The 20414-nt window shown below is 39.0% G+C and overlaps 1 protein-coding gene across 6 annotated transcripts in view; it reads right to left on the bottom strand.

Annotated features, from left to right (window-relative positions):
- LOC128689286 (uncharacterized) overlaps positions 1-20414 on the bottom strand; it is a 32083-nt gene that overhangs the window by 8336 nt on the left and 3333 nt on the right. The window contains exons 1-3 of one of the 6 annotated variants that reach the window (XM_070086127.1): positions 17290-17613; positions 16373-16514; positions 12993-13285 (exon numbers count right to left, since the gene is read on the bottom strand). In XM_070086127.1, coding sequence (XP_069942228.1) covers positions 12993-13038 — 46 coding nt within the window. In that variant the 5' untranslated portion in view covers positions 13039-13285; positions 16373-16514; positions 17290-17613. Of the gene's footprint in view, positions 1-167; positions 222-12992; positions 13286-16372; positions 16515-17289; positions 17633-20414 lie in introns of those variants that run through there. The other 5 variants (XM_053777422.2, XM_053777419.2, XM_070086128.1 and 2 more) reach the window with 5 other exon arrangements.

The raw sequence follows: 20414 nt of genomic DNA, 5'->3' as shown, positions 1-20414 counted from the left end.
TCAGCAAGGATCTGTGAATTGGCCCTCGTGAATGCTAAACACACTGGGGTCACTATAGAAATCTTCACATTGCTCAGCACTGGTAGGCTACACTAGGTGGAGCTGAATATGACTTCCTGAACCAAGTGGAGGTGGCTTATATCACAGTTCACACTAATGATACTTACCCATTCCAAGATTCTTTCAGAACCTGGCTTCCTCCTCTTATAACAGGGACCGATCTGGAATGGGACACGCAAAAAAAAAAGTCATCGATGGAATTCACCATTATCTTTAAACTATAATTTTCTCTCACTTTATCTTGTGGTAAAATCATACTAGTTGGAAAATGTGCATATCCTTACAAGAATGGGTAAAATTTATCTAATGGGAGCCTCATCATTTTTGTTTTAAATTTTTTTCTCTATCCCATAATCTAAAGGTGTAATATTTTGTATCTTTCATAATGTATAATACAATGACTATCCTCTACATGGTCATCTAGTAACAGCTTCTGCAGGTTTCATATGTATATGATCAGCTATTGCTAAGGTAAACTAGATGTAATAATTTTTTGTTGATTTTGGTTGAAGGCCACATTTTAAAGATTAAGCAAACATATTCGTCACTTCTTCATGTGATATACAGTGTAAAAACAGTACTAAAATTAATAATTTATCAGTGTACTGTATGTATTTTTAAAATTTAATACATCACCCAGTAATTTGTCCCTTTTTTTTTTATTGAGCACAAGTGCTGTAGCCATTGATGATCACTACCATCTCATCCAAGTTTAATTTCCACATTACAGTTAAGCAAGTCAAGCTTTCTTTCATGTAGGTGGCTGTGGTTGTATGTCAAGTGCTATGTTCATTTGAGGGCAAAACTATATTTCAAGCAATTCAACCATTGCCATTGCTGGAGCTTCACTATGGAATCTAAGGAAGGCTTATCTATCCCATGATTACTATAACAAAAGTAGCCATTTTTTTTTTCATGTAAACTAGGAGTAGGCTAATGTTTAGAAGAATCGTAACAAAGTCAAGCCTCATCTGCCAAGCCTTAGACCAAACAAAATTTTTCAAGAAACACCCAGTTGGGCCCCTACTTAGTGCTACATGAATTTGGGTAGTGGTTGTAAGGAAATTTTTACCATATTTCTATCCCAGCCTGAAAATCAGAACCTCAGTTGTGACCCAAATGTTCTGACCATTGAACCTAGGGCAAAGCCAACATTTCCTCTTTATTCCAGGGATATGGATTGCAGTCATGTATGCCACAGTTTCAAAATCACATTACCAAATTCAACTTTTGATACAGAAAGATGTAACAATCATCACTAATGAAAGATTGTCAATGGAAGATCATAAGTAAAATACTCTTATGCTACACTGGCAAACTATAAGTCACCAGGCTGTTCTGGATATGTGGCCAGTGCACCACCACCAGCAATAGCCTGGATGACCAGGCAAGAGCACCAGACAACCCGATCCAGGGCAGGAGTAGGAAAACTCAGAACCAGTCAAAAGTATATATAGATAAGGGATAGTAATCAGCTGTTAATAACATACTGTATACTAACCCAAAATTAGAATGCACAGAAATGGTGTGGTACCTGGACCTGAAAAAGCTCACTGATTATACATAAAAAATTAAAAGATGAGCTACAAAATAGCTCCCAGCACTAAAAGAGATGGAGATGTGAAGAAAAGTTAAAAATGCTAAACTACTGTTGACTGGTAGGAAGGAAAAGGAGACATGACATACAATACAAGGTTATAAAGAGAGATAAGGAGGATTTCTTATTACTGTAACATGGACAAAGACAAGAAAAAACCTCAGTCGTAAAGAATGCATTTTGGTCGCTGTACAGTATGACCCCTCAGCCTTGATGCTGGTGAGGGGCTCATGATCCAAGGAATGAAACCTTCTCCCCTTGGATCAAACCTGAATGCCCCAGGTGCTACATGGAAGGTGCAATGGAAGCAATAGGAAGAGTACAGGGCAGTCACAAAATTATGATGCAAAAAATAAAAAAATTGGGAATGAATGTATGATCATTTATGTGTTTGCTATGTGTATGTATATATATGCATACGCATTTGTGTATGACCACAGATGTATGTGGGTCCATATATATATATATATATATATATACAGTGGACCCTCGACTAACGCTATTAATCTGTTCCTGAGAGCTCATCGTTAGTCAGAATAATCGTTAGTCAAGTTAATTTTCCCCATAAGAAATAATGGAAATCAAATTAATCCGTGCAAGACACCCAAAAGTATTAAAAAAAAAAATTTTAACACATGAAATATTAATTTTAATACACACAAACTGAAGAAGACATGCACAGTTACATGACACTTACCTTTATTGAAGATCTGGTGATGATTGATGGGATGGGAAGAGGGGAGTGTGTTGATGGTCTTAGTGTTTAGAAGGGGAATCCCCTTCCATTAGGACTTGAGGTGGCAAGTCCTTTTTTGGGGTTACTTCCCTTCTTCTTTTAATGCCACTAGGACCAGCTTGAGAGTCACTGGACCTCTGTCGCACAACGTATCTGCCCATAGAGGCCTGTACCTCCCGTTCTTTATGACATTCCTAAAGTGTTTCACAACATTGTCAGTGTCACCATAAAACACTTGTTCAGGTTTCAGTCCTTCACTGTCTATGTACTCCTTGAATTCCTGCACATATTTTTCAGCTGCTTTTTGGTCCAAACTGGCAGCCTCACCATGCCTTATCACACTATGTATGCCACTACGATTCTTAAATCTCTCAAACCAACCTTTGCTGGCCTTAAATTCACTCACATCACCACTAGTTGCTGGCATTTTTCTAATTAAATCGTCATGCAACTTCCTAGCCTTTTCACATATGATCGCTTGAGAATTGCTATCTCCTGCTATCTGTTTTTCGTTTATCCATACCAATAACAGTCTCTCAACATCTTCTATCACTTGCGATCTCAGTTTCGAAAACATAGTTGCACCTTTGGCAAGAACAGCTTCCTTAAGAGATAAGATAAGATAAGATTTCGTTCGGAGTTTTAACCCCGGAGGGTTAGCCACCCAGGATAACCCAAGAAAGTCAGTGCGTCATCGAGGACTGTCTAACTTATTTCCATTGGGGTCCTTAATCTTGTCCCCCAGGATGCGACCCACACCAGTCGACTAACACCCAGGTACCTATTTGCTGCTAGGTGAACAGGACAACAGGTGTAAGGAAACGTGATGGTGAATTCCATCGATGACTTTTTTTTTTTGCGTGTCCCATTCCAAATCGGTCCCTGTTATAAGAGGAGGAAGCCAGGTTCTGAAAGAATCTTGGAATGGGTAAGTATCATTAGTGTGAACTGTGATATAAGCCACCTACACTTGGTTCAGGAAGTCATATTCAGCTCCACCTAGTGTAGCCTACCAGTGCTGAGCAATGTGAAGATTTCTATAGTGACCCCAGTGTGTTTAGCATTCACGAGGGCTAATTCACAGATCCTTGCTGATATGAGGCCGCTGAAATATATGTCACAAATAAAGCACTCAAATCTTGTAAAGTTTTTTCCACAACCTCATGGATGTGCTAAACACACAAAAAATCATGAGCACTTTACCTGTGAATAATTTATAGCTTGAAGACAAACCATACACTAGTATGAAAAATTCATACCTGAAGTTTATACAGTTTATTTAGGGATGCAATTCACAAAAATTCCTTTTCTACCATATGGGTTCTCTGTATATAGTTTCAGTATGTGACACCTTTACAATACTAATTTTGATAGGATGACACATTCTCATCATTAAATTTAAGAGAGAAATGTAGGCTCATCAGTAAGTATCACAATTATAGAAGGGTTCAAACAAGTCAGTGGAATGTTGGTGATTTGCAGATGTCTCTCATGTCTGCAAGTCTGGCATGACCAATATCTACATATAGCTAACTGATATGCTGTCTTTCCTCTGCTTCTTCCTGGGTACAAGTCAATCCCTTGCTATTTTGCAGTGCCTAACATCATTGATCCAGTGTTGTAACAGGGTTAATGATGCAGATTTCACATTTATCAAATCATCTATAATATAGAAAAAATAATATCCTCTGAACTTTACAATATTATTTCATAAATCCTCATACTGACACATACTTAAGAACATAAGAAAGAAGGAACACTGTAGCAGGCCTACTGGCCCATGCGAAGCAGGTCCATGTCACCCCTCGGCTTAGACCAATGACCCACCTAGTCAGGTCACTTCCACTTAAGGAAGGAGCACGGCATCAGACCTAGTAGCACAAGCTAGTCAGGTCCAACTCACACCCACCCACACCCACTCATGTATTTATCTAACCTATTTTTAAAACTACACAACGTTTTATTGAACATAATATTTAATCCTTGATTGTCGTTTTCTTGGCCACAGTAGTAGCGATGGTTGATTGGGGTTTTGTGTACAGCCTGGCCAGCTCGGAGACATGCACTCCACTTTCATACTTAGCAATGATCTCTTTCTTCATATCCATAGTAATTCTCACTCTTTTTGCTGTAGGGTTGGCACTAGAAGCTTTCTTGGGGCCCATGGTGACTTATTTTGCAGGTGCAATCACTAAAAAGGCTGTGATAATATGAAATGTTCCGATTGTATGCTTGGAAGCGACCACGGTGGCTGGCTGGCTTGTAAACACTGGCTAGAAGTGGACGCGTCTCAGACGGAATGAATAGTGTTGGTCGAGTTTTTTAGCGCTAATCGAGGCAAAATTTTTGCGATAAAATGTATCGCTAGTCAGATTTATCGTTAATCGATGCCATCGCTGGTCGAGGGTCCACTGTATATTATATATGTGTATATACATGTGTGTATATACATATACATATATATATATATATATATATATATATATATATATATATATATATATATATATATATATATATATATATATAGTATATATATATGGACACACATACATCTGTGGGTATGATGGGTCTATGAAAGATGAGGTGAATCATAGAATTGATGAGGGGAAAAGGGTGAGCAGTGCACTTAGGAGTCTGTGGAGACAAAGAACTTTGTCCTTGGAGGCAAAGAGGGGAATGTATGAGAGTATAGTTTTACCAACGCTCTTATATGGATGTGAAGCATGGGTGATGAATGTTGCAGCGAGGAGAAGGCTGGAGGCAGTGGAGATGTCATGTCAGAGGGCAATGTGTGATGTGAATATAATGCAGAGAATTCGTAGTTTGGAAGTTAGGAGGAGGTGCAGGATTACCAAAACTGTTGTCCAGAGGGCTGAGGAAGAGTTGTTGAGGTGGTTCGGACATGTAGAGAGAATGGAGCGAAAAAGAATGACTTTCAAGAGTGTATCAGTCTGTAGTGGAAGGAAGGCAGGGTAGGGGTCGGCCTAGGAAAGGTTGGAGGGAGGGGGTAAAGGAGGCTTTGTGTGCGAGGAGCTTGGACTTCCAGCAGGCATGTGTGAGCATGTTTGATAGGAGTGAATGGAGACAAATGGTTTTTAATACTTGACGTGCTGTTGGAGTGTGAGCAAAGTAACATTTATGAAGGGATTCAGGAAAACCGGCAGGTCGGACTTGAGTCCTGGAGATGGGAAGTACAGTGTCTGCACTCTGAAGGAGGAGTGTTAATGTTGCAGTTTAAAAACTGTAGTGTAAAGCACCCTTCTGGCAAGACAGTGATGGAGTGAATGATGGTGAAAGTTTTTCTTTTTCGGGCCACCCTGCCTTGGTGGGAATCGGCCAGTGTGTTAATAAAAATAATAAATTATATATATATATATTTATATAATATATATATATATATATATATATATATATATATATATATATATATATATATATATATATATATTTATATATGATGGGGTCCACCTCTGGTGTAAATTGTGGGACCCATAGCCTCGGAGAAGTGGATAAAAAGGCTTCAAGGAGGAATATTTGGATTTCTTCCTGTTCTTATGACATTCCTCAGGTCACGTGCGTCACATCTCACTCTCCGCCTATATATATAATGTCTTTCTACCTCTGTATGTTAGAAGTGATCAAGGTCCCAGGACCGAAACGTTTTCTAATAAATATGTTATAGTGTTTGCTTACGTGTCTTTCTAAACCAACTTGTCGGTATTTATTACCAAGGTTTATACTATATATATATATATATATATATATATATATATATATATATATATATATATATATATATATATATATATATATATATATATATATATATATATATATATATATATATATATATATATATATATATATATATATATATATATATATATATATATATATATATGCAAAACAACCACTCTGAAAGAATAGAGAAATTCCAAGCGCTTTCGTGACTACTCACATTATCAAGGAACTATGAAAGTAAAGCATCCAAGGAAGCTATATAAGGGGTCTGGCCAGCACCTCACTATCAGATCCCACAACGGTTAAACACCTGACACGAGCCGACCCAACTTGGATAGGTCCTTTGCACAACTCACCCACAAACTATTCTACCCAAGAAAATTTAAAAATTATTATTTGTCCAGTGTATTATTAAATTCTTCCCAAATTCTATTAATTATAAATGGATCTGCTGTATAGCCCTTGTGGCTTAGCGCTTCTTTTTGATTATAATAATAATGAACCCCTCAAGGAAGGTTCCTTGATGTTGGTGAGGGGCTCTTGATTTAGGGAATTGGATCTGTGCTCCAGTTCCCCGAATTAAGCCTGAATGCCTTCCACATTCCCCCCCCCAGGCGCTGTATAATCCTCCGGGTTTAGCGCTTCCCCCTTGATTATAATAATAATAATAATAATCAACTTTTTGAAAATCAATTGGATGGTTAAAATCTCTTACATGAATAACATGAATAACCATCCAATTGATTTTCAAAATGTTGAGAAAGTAGTATCAAGCAAGTCCATGGTCGACAGGAATATAATTGAATCTTGTTTCATAAAAAGCAGTTTTGACAATAATATGAATATTTCCTTTGGTTTATATAAATTAGATCCATTTATAATTAATAGAATTTGGGAAGAATTTAATAATACACTGGACAAATAATAATTTTTAAATTTTCTTGGGTAGAATAGTTTGTGGGTGAGTTCTGCAAAGGACCTATCCAAGTTGGGTCGGCTCGTGTCAGGTGTTTAACCGTTGTGGGATCTGATAGTGAGGTGCTGGCCAGACCCCTTATATAGCTTCCTTGGATGCTTTACTTTCATAGTTCCTTGATAATGTGAGTAGTCACGAAAGCGCTTGGAATTTCTCTATTCTTTCAGAGTGGTTGTTTTGCATATTTTGAAATCACCTGTTTACTGTGATCTTATTGCATATATATATATATATATATATATATATATATATATATATATATATATATATATATATATATATATATATATATATATATATATATATGTGTGTGTGTGTGTGTATGCATATTTATGTATGCTTGTTTATATGTAAACATGTACGTGTGCCGAGGCATACCATACTGACAATAGTAATACCCTGTCCTGTTAGGTTCTTCGACTCGCTATGAGTTGCCCCTCAACTCGTAGCAGGGCAGCTCAGGATTTCGTAGCTTGGTTGGTAGCGCACTCAGCTCACATAATAAGTGTCCATGGTTTGATCCCCTAGTAAGGGTGGAAACATTAGGCATTTCCTTAATACATCTGCTGTTTCTGTTCACCTAGAAGTAAACAGGTACCTGGGTGTTAGTTGACTGGTGTGGGTTGCATCCTGGGGACAAAATTAACCTAATTGCCCAAAATGCTCTGCATAACCAGGAACTTTATATATAGTATGTCATTGATGTCAGTTCTACACTGTATGACCCTTATAGTTTTAGTGCTCTTTGATGATGATAATTGGAGTCGGCTAGGCCTGCAGAAGTCGTATCTTGTGCTTGTAGAAATAAAGACTATTATTATAAGACTACTGGCTGCATCCCAAGTGCCTTCTAGGCTTGTGTGGTGGACAGATTTGTGTGTGTGCTGTTCCTTTGCCATGTGGTCTTGAGTGCTGAGTGTGCTGAACATTTTTAACTGTAGACAATTTAATATGGGCAGGAGTAAGTCACTGATATGAGACCACTGGACAGATCATTGGATCACATAATTACATATAGCAGGCCATCAAATAAAGGATATAGAGGAAGCCGTCGAAGTGTGCGATTCAGTAATGATCTGGTTGTGTTTGTTTCTTGGGATGGTGTTGATGTGCCCACATCAAAAGTATGTCCAGGGAAAGGCTGACTGTAATAACATTCCAAGAATTGCTCTGCAAGCATTTGCTTGAATCTTTCATGCAGTGTGAAATCTGTTGTAAAGTGACTTCATGACTATGAGGTGTCCATCTTCGATGACTAACCAGGAAATTCCCCAGACTTGATCCTAATGAGAACTTCTGGGCTGAGAGAGATCCACTAGGGTTTAAGATGTCAGTGCGCCCCCACTGCTCTACTGAACAACTTCAAATGTCAAAGGCTGATATAATCTACCCCTCAAGGAAGGTTCCTTGATGCTGGTAAGGGGCTCTTGAGCTTGGGAATTGGATCTGTCCTCCGGTTCCCTGAATTAAGCCTGAATACCTTCCACATTCTTCCCCCCAGGCACTGCATAATCCTATAGGTTTAGCGCTCACCCTTGATTATAATAATCAGTTCCCTGAATTAAGCCTGAATACCTTCTATCCCCCCACAGGTGCTGTATAATCCTACGGGTTTAGCGCTTCTCCATGATAATGATATAATCTAGGGAATGATCCACTATAGGTTCAGGATATATATTTGCTAATTTACTAATGATTAAAAAATTGGAAATGTTGGTTGTCTTACAATAACTGGGGAATGCCTATTGAAAGTTTTGGATTGACTTTGGAGTGTGTAGGTTTTAATTTGTTAATTTAAAAAAATGCAATATTGGTTTTCGGCTAATAGATGAAAATTACCTGCCAGTGAGGGGCTCTTGATCCAGGAAATTGGACTAATACTCCCTTGGATCAAACCTGATTGCCTAACATTGCCCTAGTCATTTTATGGACCACACAGTTTAGCACTCTCCCCATGAATGTAATAAAAGCAGCAGAAAATGCCATATTAGATCGTCAAACAATGCTGGTGTGATCTGTTCGGAGGAAGATTGACATTTTTGGTGGCCTTTATAGGCTCCAATTTGCCAGTTTTGTTTTTGAAATATTTTGAACATATCCCTTTCAAGACAGGTGAAATTACAGACCTGGAGAATATACAGAGAACTTTCACTGTACGTATGAGTTTAGTGCTTATGATTATAATAATTCACTGCACATATAAGTACAACAAGGCACCTAAATTACTGGGAACGGTTAAGTCACTTGACCTGTACTCCTTGGAAAGCAGGCGAGAAAGATGCATGAGAAGACATATACACTTGGAAAATCTTAAGAGGGATTATTCCCAAATCTTCGCACAGAAATCACTCCCTACGAAAGCAAAAGACTCGACAGACGGTGCAACATTCCCCAGTAAAAAGCAGGGGTACCATGAGTACTTTGAGACAATACAGTAAGTGTCAGGGGCCCAAAACTGTTCAACTGCCTCCCAGCATAAATAAGGGGGGATTACCAATAGGCCCCTGGCTGTTTTCAAGAGGGAGCTCCCCTCAAAGGAGGTTCCTTGACATTGGTGAGGGGCTCTTGATCTAGGGAATTGGATCTGTGCTCTAGTCCCCCGAATTAAACCTGAATGCCTTCCACATCCATCCACAGGTGCTATATAATCCTATGGGTTTAGCGCTTCCCCTTGATTATAATAATAATAGGGAATTGGATTTGCTCCAGTTCCATGAATTAAGCCTGAATACCTTCCAACCCTTCCTCCCACAGGCGCTGTATAATACTACGGGTTTAGCGATCCCCTATTATTATTATCCCCTCGAGGGAGGTTCCTCGACGCTAGTGAGAGGTTCTTGATCTAGGGCCTCCGGGTTTAGCGCTTCCCCCTTGATTATAATAATAATAAAATAATCTTGATCTAGGGAATTGGATCTATGTTCCAGTTCCCCGAATACCTTCCACCCCCCCCCAAAAAGCGCTGTATAATAATATATAATAAAAAGGGGGTTGTCGGTTTAGCGCTCTTTTTGAGTACAATAATAAAGATGGAGCTGGAGAGGTAGTTCCTGACTGGTAGGGCTGTGGTTCATATGTTGGTTTGCGTGCAGCCAGCCTTAAACAGCCTGGATGATCATGCCCTGATCAACCGCGGGGCCTGGTCATGGACTGGGCCATGGGGGAGTTGATCCTCGGAACTCTCCAGGTATATACTCTTGTGGAGCACTAACGAATTTGATTATTAAACTGAAAATTTAAACATGTACTGCTTGATTCCTTGAACCGAGTCTGAATGCCTTTCATTCCCTCATGCGCTGAATGACCCTAAGGGTTTAGCCATTCCCGACCATGAATATAATTTGTACTGCTTTAAATATAATAATCTTGGAAAATGAAGCTTGAAGGAGGGATGGGGATATTGCAAAAAATCAATGTATTTCAAAGGACCTAAAATCTGGAACACCCTACCTGAAAACTCTAGAACTGCAGACACATTCATCACTTTCAAAACTACAGTTAGAAAACATCTTATCTCCCTGATCCACCCCGACAACTAACTACATGATAACCACCTGGTGGTTCAAAATTACACTCACTCACCCACTGACTATAAACCCAGAAATACTCATCTTAATCTTAAAATGATAAATCCTAACTAGTCATAAGTTTGCCTATGATACTCCATTTATTGTGCCAAAACAAAAGCATTCACATTGCTAAACTCACAAATTATGATGTAGTCACATAGCTTTAATACCATAATCTGTAAGGATTTAATGTTAAGAATTAATCTAAGTCTGCTCGAAATGCCTAGCCATGCTAGGTGTCCTAGTGGCCCCCTCTGTAATTAGTATTTTATAACATGTAAACCACACAATACCCAAAACCTGTAAACCCCACATTGTAACCCTTATAGAGAATAAACTTGAACTGAATTGAATTGAATAATGTTGGCATGCCTCGGGTAAGGCAGTGTGATGGCCGAAGTTTTTGTCAGTTACCCAGTCTCGGCGGGAGACAGCCACAGAATTTTTCTCCGACGTCGTCACAGCTCTAACACCCTTACTTTATTTGCCCTCCTCGCTGACGGCCCCACCTTCGACAATGACTTCCTCTTCGACTTTTTGATACCAACTGATTTGTTATGTAGACTTTGATAATCCTTCCTTTATCACTCCTCGCAGTCCCTCCCAACTTTACCTTTATTGCCATCTCCACCTTTCTTTATTCTTAAATCCTGCATCAATTCCTACCCTGCAGCGCTGTATGACCCTGGTAGGTTTAGCACTTCCTTTTGATTATAATATATTTTACCATCAGAACTGTATGACCCTTATGGGCTTAGCGCTTAATTATTATAATATATTTTACTGTTAACTACCATGTTTGCGATGCTTAGAGACTTATCTGTTGCTTTCATCTATTGTTAAATTACTTTCCCTGACGTGGCACTATTAACCACATGGTGGACTTCTGGCTTACTTCCGCCTCTCTTGGACATGTGCTTAGGTTCACCCGCATTTCATTTTCCTCATTGCATGGCTCCTGAAAAAGCACTGCATTTGCGTTGTGAAGGGCCTTCAATAGCACCATTCTTCCCTGTACTTGCCTTCCAGTTCCAGGGTAGAATATAATTTGTGGAAAATTTTGAATTTTCCTAAATTCAGCATGTGTAAATTTGAATAATATAATTGTGTATTAAAATGTGATGCTGATTTGACCTTTCAAGAAATTTCAAGTGCGGGGGTAATGTGTAACAACCAGGGACTGATGTCGCAGGGGCCCCACCATAGTGAATTGAATGTGTGAACACTGGTTTGTTAGTTGTGTAATTTAATCAGGCATCATTGAAGTTCAGCTGGTGTGTATCGAGCTTCGTAATTTAGAAATTGCTGACCCATTCCCGCTGAAGAACTTGGACAAGAAATTTGCAGGACTTCCAGAATTACGTGTGGATGATGAAAAATAAGGTGACTACGCCATCACACACAGGGAAGTACGCCATTGGCTTTTCATTTAGAATTCTCGCTGGCCAGTGTAGGTTTCTATATGTTAGGTAGGCATTGTGGTGTGATCCAACTACAGTAATTAAATGGTAAGTGGTAATACGCATTTCTTTTTAATAACATCATTATAATTCATGTACAATAATTATATTCTGTGTACCCAGCAAGCCCAATCATATACAGTCCACATTATTTCATAATTAACCATTATTGGTATTAATGTTTAATATTGTAATTAAACATTAGTGTGACTTTGTAAATGGTCCAAGTCGGACCGAAACGTCGTCGTAAACTCCTTGTCTTCTGTGTGCTGGTTATTTGTGTAGCGCTCCAGTCACGGTATTGTGCCTTTTTTTGTTATTTGTTATTATTAATTTAATGTCAGATCTAGCTTTTTGTGAGTGTGGTGATGTAGTGGGGATCGAGGGAGTTACAGTTCTGCGACATACTGTGACTAAGTCCCACTTACCTCACCCAAATTACTTGCACGTAATAATTCAGATAATACCCTGTAAACCTCATGCAGGTAATCTCAAATAATAATTTACATAATAATTTTATTATAATTATAATTTTACCCTCGACATCATGTGTTTGGTAACTGTATATTAACATAAAACTCACAGTATATTTTTTGTTCCTCTTTATTATGATTGCGCTGTATGACCCTTGTAGGTTTAGCGCTTCTTTTTTATTATAATAATTTATTATGATTATTATTAAATGATAGTATACAGTATACACATTACAAGTAATTGTTTCACTTCAACCTTGACATAAAAAATTCTGAATGCTGAAATGATCTCTTAGTGTAAAGACATAAATAAATCTATCCCTTCATAAATAGAAGGGCGTTGCTTACCTGGACGCAAGGTGGCAGGAGGGACTCACCTGCGATATGCGAGGTGGTAACCAGAGTATTCTCCACTACATCCATCACGAGGACGCGACCACCCTGATGGAGAGTACTTATGCACTGACTTTCACGGAAGTTACTCCTCGTTTTTTTTTTTTTTCCCAGCGGGATGAATCAGTTAACACAGTATGTTGTGTCCTAGTGAAGGTCTGTGGTATCAACTTGGCTAGGTTAGTCCCTGCTCATATCGAGGTCTCTTTGGTGTCGCCAGTCACACTGAGTTCATCGTACTTTAATATCCATGGATTTTTTTTTCTATTTGTCATTCCTAAAGAGAAAGTAAATAAAATATTGGTTATGGTGATTACCACAGATGGTCACAGTGGCGTATATAGTATCATGCTATATAGCCCACTAGGAGGTATACAGTATGGCTATATAGCCAAGCTACATCATCTTCCAATTACATTCACCTTCCCACCATAATCTCCAGTTAGTCACCTCTCCACCATAATCTCCAGTTAGTCACCTCTCCACCATAATCTCCAGTTAGTCTCCTCTCCACCATAATCTCCAGTTAGTCTCCTCTCCACCATAATCTCCAGTTAGTCACCTCTCCTTCACTCAGGTAAAAACATCAATGATAAATTTTAAGTCGAAAGGGTAAGGAAAAAAATATGCTAAAAGAAAGGTGAAGAATGCTGACAGCTGCAGCAGTGAGGGATGCTGACAGCAGTGAACCAGGACGCTGACAACAGTTAGCCAGGAGAGATGCTGACAGCAGAGAGCCAGGGGAAGATACTGACAGTAGTGAGCCAGGAGGGATACTGACAGCAGTGAGCAAAGAAGGACGCTGACAGCAGTGAGCCAGGAGATATGCTGACGGCAGTGAGCCAGGAGGAAGGCTGACAACAGTGAGCCAAAAAGTTGTAGACCAATTTCATGAGACAGAAATATTTTACGGTGAGCTAATCTTCTGAATAAATTACAGAGCAAGATTACTAAGAGGACACAGTGTGCTTTATAAGATAAAATCTCCAGGATGTCTTGGTGCTGGAGAAGTGCTCTTGATCCCGCTAGGTTTAGCGCTGAGTTATGATTGTAATAATAATAATATTAATCCTTGATACAAAGAATTATTAGCGTCCTCCCCTTGGATCAGACTCGATTCCCTCCCATAGCTTACACTAGATGGAGTGGATAAAAGTCTGAGATGAGAAGAGAGGGAAACAAGGAGTACAGATGACAGTTAAAGGCACAGATGAGATATAAGAATGTTAGGAAATAATTTTTCAGGCTTCATATAATAAGTGGAATGCTCTAGTTTAGACGAAGAGGTGAAGGCAAATATCATACGTAGTTCCAAGAGTAGGTCAGTAGTGGTACAGAGACAGGCCAGAAGTTATGAATCGACCTTGAAAACAGATAAGTATACACCATTACGCATTTGTTCTCTCTAGGCTGGAATACTGCTGTACACTAACGGCTCCTTTCCAGGCAGGCGAAATAGAAGACCGGGAGAATATACAGAGAACTTTCACGTCATATATAAGTACGATAAAGCACCTAAATTACTGGGAACTGTTGAAGTCCCTTGATTTGCATTCTTTGGAACGCAGGCGAGATATATGATAATATACGCTTGGAAATTGCGCTGTATGACCCTTGTAGGTTTAGCGCTTCTTTTTTATATTAATAATAATACACTTGGAAACTCCTAGAGGGACTAGTCCCAAATCTGCACACGAAAATCACTCCCTACAAAAACAAAAGACCTGGCAGGAGATACAACATCCTCCCAATGAAAAGCAGGGGTGGCACGAGTACACTAAGTGACAACACAATAAGTGTCATCAATAGACCCCTGGCTGTCTTCAAGAAGGCGTTGGCCAGGCACCTAAAGACAGTATCTGACCAACCGGACTGTGGTTCGTACGTCGGTTTACGTGCGGCTAGCAGTAACAGCCTGATTGATCAGGTTCTAATCTACCGCGAGGACTGGTATACACGACTATACCTTCATTATATTAATATACACATAAATACACACACACACACATACATATATATATCTATATAAATATATATATATATATATATATATATATATATATATATATATATATATATATATATATATATATATATATATATATATATATATATATATATATATATATGAGGTAGGGCCAAGAGCTAAGATCCGACCCCTGCAACCACATATAGATAGGTACTCGCCATTACACACACCATCACACTCATCAGTTCACCAGGCGTTGTATGATCCCTACGGGTTTAACGTTTCCCCATAATAATGAGATCATCATGAAGTGTTGTAAAGTATGAACGGGGTTTGTAAGTGAAACACTACTAGGTGAAGAGGTGGTTAGCACTACACAGTTTTAAGAGTAGGTATGGCCCGTGCTCTAGTAGCCACAGCGTCAGTCAAACAGGGAAGAAAGTTATGATGTAGGGCCAGTAGCTATGATACAACCCTTGTAAACACACCTAGAAGAACACACACACACACACACACACACACACACCTCTTAACTAAGTCACATTACCGTGACTGGAATAAATCACAATAACCCCACAAATCTGTAATAAAACTGAACGTTCTGCTCCGTCCTGGACAGTAATCCAGTGGAGAGTGAGAAGGCACACGGTGAAAGCCACAAGTAAGGTCAAGGTACTGATTTACGTGGAGACGGCAAAGGTCAGGTGAAGCTAGGCGTGTTCTCAAAATTAGAACATTTGATAGTGTTCTGGGAAAGCCAAGAATCTACATACTTAAAAATGGCAGTATGTGACTCGAACGGGTTTTGTGCTTTCTTGAGAATATTATAATTAATAAATAATGATGATGACTATGGGAGGTTGGATGAGGCCACGACGTTAATGTGAGTAAAAGTGAACACTTATTGTTTTTGTGTTATGTGTGTGTCAGGAAGGGTGAAGTTAGTTTGTTCAGTGTATTGAAATATACAGGAGAAAGTGAAGTAGTATACATCAATTACAATACTGTAGAGTGTATACAGTGTTTGTCACGGAATTATGCCGGGTGAGAGCCCCGGCATAATGCCGTGACAAACACCGTATCAGACGAAATGTAAGCTTAAATCTAGCCGGCAAGTGATATTAAAATTTTGTAAATTATTCCTAGAAAAGGCAAATTGTGGGCGTCTTCAATGACGTCTTTTTTTTAACGAGAAGTAAAGAAATTTCGGAGTTGAGAAACAGAGGATCACAGATAAGGAGGATAAAGGGGGAGAGAGAGAGAGAGAGAAACAAGAACACTTCTCATATACTGTGCATGGTAGGAAAATAACTGAATATGGTTAGGTTAGGTAAGGTTCGTCAGTAAACAGGACAAATGTTTCCTGACGCGGGTCTTAGTCATATGATGACCCACCTTTGGAGCTTTTGGTCATCTGACCGAGGCCTTCCGCTGGCTTACCGGTCCACCCCTTTAAAAATTATGGTCATTTACAACCATTTTTACTATTTATCATAACTGAATATGTCCGTGCCAGTTTCTCAGCAATTTCTACGTCCTGCAGAATTAAAAAGAGTGTGAGTTACTTTAGATTATCTTATGTTGGTCTAATTTAACAAAACATATCTAAATTTCTATGTATACTTAAACGCCAATAATAAAATCAAACCAGGTGGAATGTACTGTGTGGCCGAGGGTATAATACAGTGTTATCGCATAATTCGTTGGGTACAATACGCTGGTATATGTAGGTATATCTTAAAAAATCTATAAGTTTTCTTGTTGGGTTTACGAAGATATTGCAATATTGCTCCATCAATATATTAATAGTTTACAAACTTTAGACAATAGAACATTGCTAGAGATATAGTCAACTTAGAGAAGGAACTCTGGAGGTTGTCTAGCGACCAACCACCACAATGATAATTACATTATAAAATTACATGATAATTACATTATAAAATCGTTTAGAAAGCTCTGATTAAAGGATTAATTTGCAGCTATTCCAAATAATTCACTTGCATAAAAAAAATAAGATTTTTTTTAAATTCCGGAGTATAAGCTAATACGCAACCATGTTTTTAAAATCATATTATCTGATCTTAATCTATAGGTGAAATATTTGTTCTTTATTCGAAAAGAATACCAAAAATCATTGTAATACCATATATACATATATAAACAGACTGGGTATATACATGAAAGATATTCGACTTACATTGTTAGCTCCACCCAATATTTTTATCTGTAGAAACACGACGATAACATAATATGGTAATTTTAACAATAAATAATAACGCTTAATACTACTACTAACAAAGCACAATCAGCACCTGTAATAATGTTTTTTTTTTCGTGATGTTATGACATCTGACCACTTGGTGTTGTTACCAGGTTGTAACGATGCTTGGATGACCCAGTTACCACGGCACTGTCACTGCTTCAGGTGGCTCTGTGTGTCACTCCAGAGCCACCAGATAAAAAAAAAATATATATTTATATTTCACCCATACAAATATCTTCACGCACTTTTGCTGCTACTGTCAACGTTGGCACTATAGCACCGTCGACCCCGCTAAGTGTTCGTTCTAGGAGCACATAATGGTGCGAGGAGTGTATAGTGACACAGTTAGTAGTGACTGTGGTGAACATTGTGATGCTGGAGGTTGCCAATATCAAGGTGGCTAGTGGATGTCGCCTGAGCAAACCTTGCAACTCATCCATATAACTCTCAGTTATCCCACCTCCAGTTTAGCTAGTATCCTTCCCCGTGTCGACACTCAGTGAAGCTGTACGTCTTGCGTTACGATGCGAAGGAAGACAAGTTATGTATTTGTTGGCTGCAAACTAAAAATGTGTGATAAAATGAAGGATGTGTAACATTTCGGTAAACAAGGTGTTTGGGCACGTTGTCGAGTCTCTTCGGCGCATCTCAACACTGTACTTGGTCTGGTGCCCACTCACCCACACGACGCCCTTGCTGCCGACCACGCCACTACTACCGACGCCGCTGCTGCCGACGACGCCACTACTACCGACGACGCCACTACTACCGACGACGCCACTACTACCGACGACGCCACTACTACCGACGACGCCACTACTACCGACGACGCCACTACTACCGACGACGCCACTACTACCGACGACGCCACTACTACCGACGACGCCACTACTACCGACGCGCCACTACTACCGACGACGCCACTACTACCGACGACGCCACTACTACCGACGACGCCACTACTACCGACGACGCCACTACTACCGACGACGCCACTACTACCGACAACGCCACTACTACCGACGACGCCACTACTACCGACGATGCCACTATTACCGACGACGCCACTACTACCGACGCCGCTGCTGTCGCCGACGCCGGACACTATCACTGACGTCTTGTTAACTATATAGTCACTGCAGACTACACTAACGCTTAATTTTGATCTCTCTCTCTCAAAAAAATAGCAAATTCTGTCTTCCTCTTATTACGAGTACATATCTGCATTTTTCACTTGCGCTATTAACGTTTTATAGAAATGCTCATTACATGCTCGTAGAAGTACACATAATATTTGCTGTATGGTTGCCTACACTTACATTTTCGACTCGTCATTCCTCTCATCCAAAATTGTTCAATATCTTTATTATGCACACCACACCCATCCTGTGGGCGATAGTTGAGAGATTACTGGAATGTCATAAAAATAATGAATTCAAAGGTAACTCACTCAGAAATGTTTAAAAATGTCAAAGTATCGTATCCACAGTGATATTTTACCAACCATTCTGGAGAAATTACCCTGACTTAACCATTGTGAATAACGCATGACTACTTAAATTTTGTTTTCTTTCTCTCTGTGACCTAATTCATGTCTACATTAACACACGAAACGTCTTCACGAGCTAAATTTTATTTCAGTGTGAAATAAAGTATATTAAAATGTACTGCTCCATAATCTGTGTCAGAATAGTTAGAATTATGATTAGTTTGCCCGAAATGCCTAGGCATGCTAGTTAGTTTAATATGTTTATTATGCACCCCATACCCATCCTGTGGGTGGTAGTCAAAAGATTACAGAGGTACATAATTGGTCCGGGGACTGGACTCCAAAGTTTTGATGGCTGAGCAAGTTACAGAGGTAATGAACTCACAATTTACAAAGGTAATGAACTCACAATTTACAAAGGTAATGAACTCACAATTTACAAAGGTAATGAACTCACAATTTACAAAGGTAATGAACTCACAATTTACAAAGGTAATGAACTCCAGGTAGGTCTGGTCACAATCATGACAAGTTACAAAGGTATTTACAGATTACAGAGGTACGTAATGGGTCCAGGGACTGGGCCCCCAAAGTTTTGATAGCTGAACTAGGTACAAAGGTAATGAGCTCACAAGTTACAAAGGTAATGAATTCTGTAGAATGGTTACTTACGTTTATACTTTGGCTACAATCATGAACAAATTATAGAGTAATGAGCAATTCACACTTCCACACCCGGTCACAACTGTAATGAGTTATTGGTGCAAATATTGATTGTTGAGTCACACACAAACACACACACACACACACACACACACACACGCATGCTAGTGGCCTTATTTGTAATTAATATTTTATTATATGTAAACTACATATCGTAAACTTTGCAAGGAATTATGTTCATTTTCGTCTTTGCTGTAAAAAAGTGTTTCTGGTTATAGATGTTAACATCTGTGTGGGTGTGATGACATGGTCCGTCTCTGTATATAAGCATTGACGGATCTACTGTACCAAAGCATAAATAAATATTTAAGGAAATAAGGGAGAGAGAAAGATAAGTGTGGATTGATAATGATTATTATTAATCACTTAAAGTGGCAAACCCGTGTGGGTCATTCAGCACAATAAAGCTAATATTATCCTCCGTCTGGTAATTAAAAGATTCACTTACCTACACTCGCACTGAAATGTAACGACATAGCAATGCAGGTAATAATGATTATTCTGGATCTGTACAAATAAGTAATTGGAAACCTGATTTCAATTATATAACGTGTAAACCAAGACAGCTCACCCAGCTGATCTGTCACTTACAAAAAAAAGTTAGTTATGTAGCGCTCAACACGAAAGTAAAAATTATGAAGGTCATTACAGCTAGACAAAATAAAAACGTCTCTATTTGTGGAACATGGCAAAATTTCGGCACAAGGCAGTTACATCTACATGTCACATATGAATGTGAAATCCATGTCACCCATCATCAAGGACCAGGTGGGTACAAGCCTTGTTTAATGCTATCACCAAAGAACAGGGAGGGTATGGACCTTGTTTAATGCTATATTCAGGACTTAGGAAAGGCAACTTTCTTGCTAAGCAGAGTGGTGGGAAAGGCTAAGGATTGCAAGGGGACTCGAAAACAAATATTACCTGCAGGATAGAACCGAACTAACGTTATTGACAAGGAT

This window comes from Cherax quadricarinatus, chromosome 18 (genome assembly GCF_038502225.1).
Source record: "Cherax quadricarinatus isolate ZL_2023a chromosome 18, ASM3850222v1, whole genome shotgun sequence".
Taxonomy (NCBI): domain Eukaryota; kingdom Metazoa; phylum Arthropoda; class Malacostraca; order Decapoda; family Parastacidae; genus Cherax; species Cherax quadricarinatus.
This window is presented reverse-complemented; position numbering and strand designations above follow the sequence as displayed.